Source organism: Borostomias antarcticus (assembly GCF_949987555.1).
Source record: "Borostomias antarcticus genome assembly, chromosome: 18".
NCBI lineage: Eukaryota > Metazoa > Chordata > Actinopteri > Stomiiformes > Stomiidae > Borostomias > Borostomias antarcticus.
The window spans coordinates 13,565,056-13,573,326 of record NC_140251.1 but is presented as its reverse complement, the minus strand read 5'-3'; the positions used below and the strand labels follow the sequence as shown (position 1 = coordinate 13,573,326).

Sequence of the window (8,271 nt, the reverse complement as noted above, 5' to 3'; positions counted from 1 at the left end):
TTCAGATCAGATCGGCAGTGCTGCATGCATGTTACAACATCATTGTTACCTTTATTAACATAACCATAGACTACATTTATCTCTCTAACGTTAGGCTATCCATCTTACACCAGTCGGCCATTCGATAGCTAGAAGCGGTCAACGCCAACGTTGACTGAAAACACCCAAACTCAGTGTATCGTTTCATCTTCATGCTACACATCAACTCCTTTACATTGTATGTGAATAAATTCCTGTTATTTTAAAAATATCCCATTTCTGTCCATTCCTGGAAAAGGCTAATAATTGCTGTCAAATGATCACTCCAGTTTATCAACGTATCCCACTACCATTTCAACTATGCACAGGAGATTGTCTTATATATATATGTGTGTGTATGGAGCAATTGTTTTTAATGTCCGACTTTTGTCTGTGCTGTTCAGTAAATGTGCATCTGTCCTAATTTATTGTAGCCTATCTACTACACAACCTAGTTCAAATTTATGAATCTTCCGCGGCGTGATCATTTCCAAACCAAATTGCGGGGGGGGGGGGGGGGGCATTAAAAGCATTACAAATTAGACATTAAAAGCATTAAAACGAAATGTGAAACAGCATGACAACATACATATTCCTTGATTATTTGTATGCTGTGTTGTCCCGTCTGAGTTTGTCCTGTTCGTGATTGGTCTCGTGTTCCCACTCGATAGGCTTGCACCTTGACGTTGGTGAGTGGGCTTTAAACCAAGACGGGCTGTATGTGTATGTGTGTATGTATGTGGTTTGTGTGTCATATTCTATTATTGAAATGTAATAACAGAAACAGTGTGCCTCCTCTTATCCTCACAGCTCAAGCCATTTTTAGGAGACCAGTTCACACCTCAACCAGACCTGCTGCTGTTTAGGACCTGCTTTAAGCCCTTTTTTGTGGTGTCCGTTTTCTGTGTTCTGTGTCAAGTAAGCCAACCCAACTTCAATGCAGTGTAGCCTCCACATTTGAATGGTTACAGCAGTCTTGTCGTCTACAAGCAACAGTCTCTGGCTTTGCATGGCAATTTATGTAGTATCATCCGAGTTCTACAAATGCTGTACTTTTTTGTACTGTAAGTAACCCCTCAATTATTCAATTTTACTGGGGAGCAGTGACCATAGCCTACTTGCCAACCCTCCTGACTTCCGCGGGAGATTCATAAATTTGAACTAGGTTGTGTAGTAGATAGGCTACAATAAATTAGGACAGATGCACATTTACTGAACAGCACAGACAAAAGTCGGACATTAAAAACAATTGCTCCATACACACATATATATATATATATAATGTTTCACATTTCGTTTTAATGCTTTTAATGTCTAATTTGTAATGCTTTTAATGCCCCCCCCCCCCCCCCCGCAATTTGGTTTGGAAATGCTCCCTATTTCTGAGGTCCCAAGGTTGGTGAGTATGGCAAGCTATAAGCTATTAATACAAGCATACCGCTCAAAAAGGGCTTAATACATACAACAAACTGATCAGGCTAATCATTTTTTAATGAAAATGACCACAAGACAACCTCCTGTGCATAGTTGAAATGGTAGTGGGATACGGTGATAAACTGGAGTGATCATTTGACAGCAATTATTAGCCTTTTCCAGGAATGGACAGAAATGGGATATTTTTAGAATAACAGGAATTTATTCACATACAATGTAAAGGAGTTGATGTGTAGCATGAAGATGAAACGATACACTGAGTTTGGGTGTTTTCAGTCAACGTTGGCGTTGACCGCTTCCAGCTATCGAATGGCCGACTGGTGTAAGATGGATAGCCTAACGTTAGAGAGATAAATGTAGGCTATGGTTATGTTAATAAAGCTAACAATGATGTTGTAACATGCATGCAGCACTGCCGATCTGATCTGAACGATTGATTCATTGTTACCATGGATCGGTATTGGGATTGATCAAGGGCGAATGTGAAATAGCAGCCAGGAACTCAGCGGGTTTTCCGAGATGCGGTAGCCGCGGCCAGAGCTCCTGCTGGCGGAGAGTGAAGCTCTTCAACTCGCCGGTCACTGGCTCCCTGGAGGAATTTTGCCTGGCTGCAATAACGTTATCGCGAACGGAATGAATACCATCTACTAGCAAACAAAACATGTTCAATTATATTTAACCAATTAAAACTAAGATGCCAGGATCAAAAAATAATTTCTCCAATTGATATATTTGACAAAAACAGGTTAATATGCAAGCCGGTTTTCATTGCTAAATCAAAGCGGGGAGAGCCGAGAGAGCCGGGAACGCGCGTCTACATTTCAGATAAATGTGAACTTTTTCGTGGACGCGCGTCGGCCAGAGAAGCTCAACTGCGCAAGTCAAAAGTCACCGGAAATAGCCAAGTGACTACAAATCTAGCCAAGATGGCGCGGTTCAATAGGCCTTCACTTTAGATTTCGAATCCTGGGGGCTTGCTGTCACCTCCCCATGTCGAGATATGGCCGTTTCAATTCCCCCCATTGACAACTAAAATGAATGGAGGTGAATGGCCGGCCCTGTTTGGGCAGCTTGTGGACCCGCCCCCTGATTCGCAACCACTCCAAAATTGAATGGGCTCTAAGTTGGACTATGCTACACCCCTCCATCGAGTTTTGTGAACATCGGTCTGGTAGTTTGTGCATAATCCTGATATCAGATGGACGAACAGACGGTCAAACACGCCACCAAAAACATTACCTCTCGCCCTGCGCTGTCACTGGGGCAGAGGTAATAATAATATACATATAGTATATCATAACATATATATAACATACTAGAAATGGTGCTCCGAGTGCAACATGAATGCATCGCATGCGTATGAGCAGGACATGTTGGACAGGACGTTTGGTGCTGCATTCATTAGGTTGAGAGTTTTACGCCAGTCCAAACCTTGTGTCTCTGGGACCGTCCCACGTCAAGTTATGGCCGTTTCAATTCCCCCCATTGACAATGAATCGGGGGAATTGTTTGTCCAAAAAGTGAATGGAGGTGAATGGGTGGCTGTGTTTGGGCGACTCTGTGGTGCCCCCCTCGGGTCACAGCTGGCAGGGGGCGGTTTGGTGCACTCCAGGCTCTCCGCCCGCACACTTGCAACAGCAAGACAACCCCCCAAAAAAGGAAATGGTTTTGCAGGTGGTGGCCACAGACCAGTTCTCTCTCCTCATCCTTCCTGACTGATTTTTCTCGAGTCTTGCATGTTGCTAGTGCCCGTGTCACTGCTGGTAGCATGAGGCGGTACCTGCAGCCCATTCAGGCTGCACAGGAAGTCCAGCTCTCATTGTCAGCCCCCACGCTGGTGCCGTGGGCCCTGGGCTGCTCCTGGTGCCGTGGGCCCTGGGTTGCTCCTGGTGCCGTGGGCCCTGGGTTGCTCCTGGTGCCGTGGGCCCTGGGCTGCTCCTGGTGCCGTGGGCCCTGGGTTGCTCCCGGTGCCGTGGGCCCTGGGTTGCTCCTGGTGCCGTGGGCCCTGGGCTGCTCCTGGTGCCGTGGGCCCTGGGCTGCTCCTGGTGCAGGACGATGCCCGGCCTCATGTGGCCAGAGTGTGAAGGCAGTTCCTGGATCACAAAGGCACATGGTGCCATTGACTGGCTCTCACGTTCCCCTGACCTGAATCCAACTGAGCACTCTCACAAACACAGTAGCAGGTGCAACAACCATACAGCACACTATTCCCAACGACCTCCAGTAGAGGACTACATTTTGGTTGAAAAGTTTTAGTTGATCTATAAAATGAATAGCTTTGTTTACGGGTTAATTCATGACAATCAAAATGTGTATGGAATGTGTGCGCCTGACCGAGCAGCACCGCCCATTCTGCGTGCGCGTTGTCTAAGTGTAATAGTTTTATCAATAAAATTAACCACCGTCAAACTGTCATAAATCAGTACGCTAAATGTAAGTAGGGTAACCTATCTGCAAATTATTATTGTTGTTGTTGTTGTATTCGCCCGTTTGCAGTGTGGGCGTTATGCCATTATGTAAGATAAGCCTATTGCTTAGAAACAACAATGTTTTGTTGTTTGGATAAACATTGTTGCACCAAGAGAACAGTCCTGGCCACAATACACTGGTCACACGCACTTATCCTAATTAATCAATGCATATTGAGCGCCACAATGTGCTTTGGGTCCGACACAGACTAGACTACCCTACTAACACAGTACGTAAAACTGACGGGACACATTGGTGTAATTGTGGTAACTTTGCGACGTCACCAGCAGCGGACCTAGCTGACACCTAGCTGACACTTGCCTTTTCAGTCGCAAAATAACCAAAATAGCCGTCCTCCAGTACACTGTAAGGGAACGTAGCCGCCACTGCTGCTTAAATCCGTAACTACGATGTAATTAAATAACGTGACAATGTGGTTAGATCACAGTCCCAATCTGACTTTATTGGAAATGTGTCACAGTGGGTCAGAACATTTGTAAATTACTTAGGTTTTAAAATAAATTTTGAAGTCATACAGTTACAGAATTGTAATAATGAGGAGAAATCCTGCATGTCTGTTTTGTGTGTAATTTCTCATTTACAGTTAATATTAACACTAAAGATTTGCAGTCTAGGCCTAATAAAAAGAATGATAAAAAATATGCCTATGAATAAAGTCCTAATTTTGCAACCTAAATGTGAGCAATGAACGCTGAGCAGTGAACGTAGAATGCAAGGCATTGGGCTACTTTCTTAGGTAAAACAATTCCAAGAACTAGACAAACAAGTTACACACTCTGTGCCAGTAGGTGGCGGTATGCACATTAAAGTTTGCGATCCGCCACTAAACCTAGCGAAGGAGAAGAAGAACGGTAAACTTCCGCCCCGTTTCAAACAGAAGTGATTGAGAAAGACCAACACGCTGTCTCCCCGCGACAACACAGATGTAAGTATCTAAATTTCAATGTATACATTAGTATGTATACATACATACTATGTATTTTGGTATCGTCCCAGATAAAACACCAACGTTATGTGCAAGCTACCCTTTTGTAATGATTATCTATATGCAGATGCTTTCCAATGTTGGCTAACTAGCTAGCCAGCTAACGTGATTAGCCTTTTTCGGGCATGGTGGAGTCTTGAGAAGAAGACTCGCGCGAGCTCCTGCACGTTCGTACTGTTTCATCGCTTGGAATAAAATGTGATAATTAGCTTACTCATTGATTTCGCATTAACCCACGACACCGTTAGTATGTGTTTGTTTTTAGGCATTCATTTTTCCGAAGTTAACGTTAACAATACTAGAAGCCCCAACAACGGAGCTAGGCTAGCTAGCAGGATTTGTTATAGCAGCCATCTTGGCTCATTTGGTTACAGCAGCCATCCTGGTGGATTTCATGTTACTCTTAACTGTTGAAATGGTTGCTCATTCTGTCAAACGGGTAAAGAATTGTGTACTACGTTTTCACTCACATACAAATCCAAATTTTGCATAATAGGTACTCATGATGTGGACTACTAATAGAGGCGCTAAGACGGCCCCAGGCGTGGCCAGGGGCAGTCCTGGGACAGCACCACAGGCTCTGTGAGTCTTGTTCAGTTGAATGCCCTCATGAGTATTAACAGAAGAGCACCATATACATATGCACACATACACTCTAACATGTCGCTCTCTCCTCAGCTCAGCCCAATGGTCTCTGATGGTTCTGTCTGGCCAGCCCTTAGGTGGAGAAACACCTGATCATCAATATAGGCAGGCACACGTAAGTACAAATGCACATACGTTTCCATAGACGGGATAAACAAAAGGGAATATTGATATTGAGTTAATGTTAGCGGTAGACACGTGAGATTCATAAGACGCATCACTGACGCCACAATATCAGGGAAATTGAGCAATTGCTTCCCTGTAGTGCAAACTTGCAAGATTCGCTCAGTTATTAACCCTTCTTGCCTTTTTTGTTGTTGGTTTTCTCTCTCCTCCTTCCTCTCTGTGCAGTTCTCCTGTGTGCTGAGCCGCTATCTCATGTATTGCCACTGCTGACAGGGTAGAGCTCAGCCCCATGCAGAAGTGAGTGATGAGGAGAGGGAAGATCATTTTCCCGTTTTTTTCCCCCTCCAGTTCTAGGAACCGTCTCAAGAATGTGTTCCCCACTTTTATGCCTTTAAATCAGGGTTGCAGTATTCCAGGTGTGTGGCCATGGCCATGAACACCAGTAGAGGAGGGAACCAAGTGTCTCATTCTCTCTCCACAGTTGTGTGGTTGTAACCCCCCACTAGCTACATATTCATTCAATCTTTATTCAACCAATCTTTAACCTCGTGAATCAATTGAGAGTAAGCTCTCATTTACAATGACGTATAATCACTCTATATTTGAACTTGTACTACAGGTGAGATAATACTTTTTAATGGTCTCTCTCATTCGCTCTCCTAGCTGTGATGTTAGAGTTGTGCAAGACTTGGGTGTTCTCCTGCTCTGAGTGCCCATTCTCCTATACCTCCCAGATCTACCTCCACAAGCACATCAAGAGGAGCCATGACAACCTCTGTCTGCTGAGGAACACACAGAGCATTATGAAGTAGCCAGTGCCTTGGCGAAGGTGTTTGAGCAGCAGTCATCAATGGATTAACTCCCAAGACACAAGGAAGAGACAGCGCAACACACGCTATGACTCCAGTGACGAAGGTAATATAATAAAGTGCATTCAACAGTCCCAAAAGAGTACTACTTGAGTTGACTAATCTGAGCTAATTTACCTCTACTATATGTTCCAGTGCCCAGGCAGCCGGTCGGCAGAACTCAGACCAGACCAGCTGTGCCAGAGCCGGAAGGCCTGCTCTGCCAGTTATCAATGCAGGTATCCATGCATGTTTGTGTTGGTGAAACGTCTATGCATATTTGCACACTTAGTTAACTCAGGACTTTCGGAAGACTCATGTACTCAGTTCACTAATTCGCTCATCTCACATCTCACTACTCGGCAGTAGATGTTCATCGCCCGGGTCCTTTGAGCCAAGGCGCTGTGAGCCCAGGCCCTTCAGCCCTTCAGACGTCCAGGCACGAGCAGCATGCATCAGCGATTAGCACCCCGGCCAGACCAGGTCAGGGTCTGACATGTCTCATGTCGAGTTGATTCTTCCCCTTATGCCAGAATCACTACGCCGCCAGCACCATAGTTTCCTGCTCATCCCTTTATCCTCTGGTTTTCAGGTTGTTCTCTGATGCCATCGCCTGTGAGACCAACAGCTCCAGCAGTGTTGCCATCAAGCTCTGCAGATGCTGGTATGCTGAATTTTGTGAACTACTTCATGCTGCATGTAGGGGTATACTTTGAGCTGAATATCCATTATGGGACCGTACAATTACTTATAGCCACATCTGTGTTTAATATCCAGACTTCCAGAGGATGATGTGTCAGCAGTTCTCCAGCGTCATGCAGAGTCTGAGGGAGATGGCACAGACAATGATGAGACTGGAGCAGAGGCTGGAGCAGAGACTGTCCGGCGAGTCTGCAGACAGCTATCGGGGAGCAGTACTGGATGACCTGCACCCTGCTAAAACGGAGGAGGAGCTGCTGGTCTTGGAGGAGCAGCTGAAGGACAAGGATCATCAAAGGAAGATGGTGAGTAACTTCAGGGCAGAACTTTGTTCCTTATTTTTGCAGGGAAGTGTTAAGGAAATGTAAAAGTAAATGATTGTCTTTATGTTTTGCAGACACGATATCTGAGCTTCATGCCATGTGCATTGAAACCATTCCCTTTTTGGTTAAAAGGTGCAGTTATGGCCTGTAAGCCAAGCACCACTGTGACGGAGGTGTCTGCCCAGCTGCAGGAGATGCTGAAACATGCCCCTGCTCGATTCAAAAAGGTATGTGATGTCAGGCAGTTAATTTTCTCGTATCCAGTGACATGGCACGCTTCCAATGAACGTATGCGACTTGCTTTTACAGCCATTTCATTATGTCCTTAGGCATCTGCTCCAGCCCAGCTGACCTCCCCAGCCCAGCCCCTGACCGCAGCTCCAGCCCTGACCACAGTGGAGTATTCAGATGAGGATGACCTCTTCTGCCCAGACCCTCGATTCAGATGTGGGACCCCCAGCCCGTCTCCCTAAACCTGCCTTTCCAGCCTGCAAGGATGGATGCCTTTTTTGTAAATAGTTTTTGTAAATTTTAACCTTTTTTTTGTGGGATACAAAGGTCTGTTCCCGGTCTGCCTGCCACAGAATGCGCACTGTTTCATTTTTGTTTTTAGAACTTTTGCAATTGTCAGATAATGGGTTGCTAGCCAGAGCTTGTACATGCTTTTTTTTGCTTTTCTGGCTATGCGTAATGTGACAGACCG

At 45.3% G+C, this 8,271-nt stretch overlaps 1 protein-coding gene and 1 long non-coding RNA gene across 3 annotated transcripts; both read left to right on the top strand.

Annotated features, from left to right (window-relative positions):
- Positions 1–4,830: 4,830 nt before the first annotated feature.
- Positions 4,831–6,305, top strand: LOC311321156. Its single transcript, XR_014630869.1, has 3 exons — positions 4,831–5,509; positions 5,606–5,687; positions 5,924–6,305. It is a non-coding gene; the product is annotated as an uncharacterized lncRNA (long non-coding RNA).
- Positions 6,306–6,577: 272 nt separating this feature from the next.
- LOC311321155 (uncharacterized protein) lies at positions 6,578–8,271 on the top strand. Of its 2 annotated transcripts, XM_084453082.1 has the most exons (7): positions 6,578–6,613; positions 6,703–6,785; positions 6,913–7,029; positions 7,139–7,210; positions 7,324–7,550; positions 7,643–7,795; positions 7,898–8,271. In XM_084453082.1, the coding sequence occupies exons 4-7, from the start codon at positions 7,150–7,152 to the stop codon at positions 8,039–8,041; spliced, it is 585 nt and encodes a 194-aa protein (XP_084309208.1). In that variant the 5' UTR covers positions 6,578–6,613; positions 6,703–6,785; positions 6,913–7,029; positions 7,139–7,149; the 3' UTR covers positions 8,042–8,271. The 2 variants fall into 2 exon arrangements, 1 of the variants encoding a protein (XP_084309208.1); XR_014630868.1 differs by lacking the exons at positions 6,578–6,613; positions 6,703–6,785 and having other exon boundaries at positions 6,909–7,029; positions 7,701–7,795.

What these genes read in the sequence shown, in the direction of transcription:
- LOC311321155 (XM_084453082.1), top strand. Translation starts at nt 7,150, where the DNA reads ATGCCATCGCCTGTGAGACCAACAGCTCCAGCAGTGTTGCCATCAAGC. An exon ending in ATCAAGCTCTGCAGATGCTG is followed by an intron (nt 7,211 to 7,323) that starts GTATGCTGAATT and finishes TTTAATATCCAG; the next exon opens with ACTTCCAGAGGATGATGTGT. An exon ending in AGGATCATCAAAGGAAGATG is followed by an intron (nt 7,551 to 7,642) that starts GTGAGTAACTTC and finishes TATGTTTTGCAG; the next exon opens with ACACGATATCTGAGCTTCAT.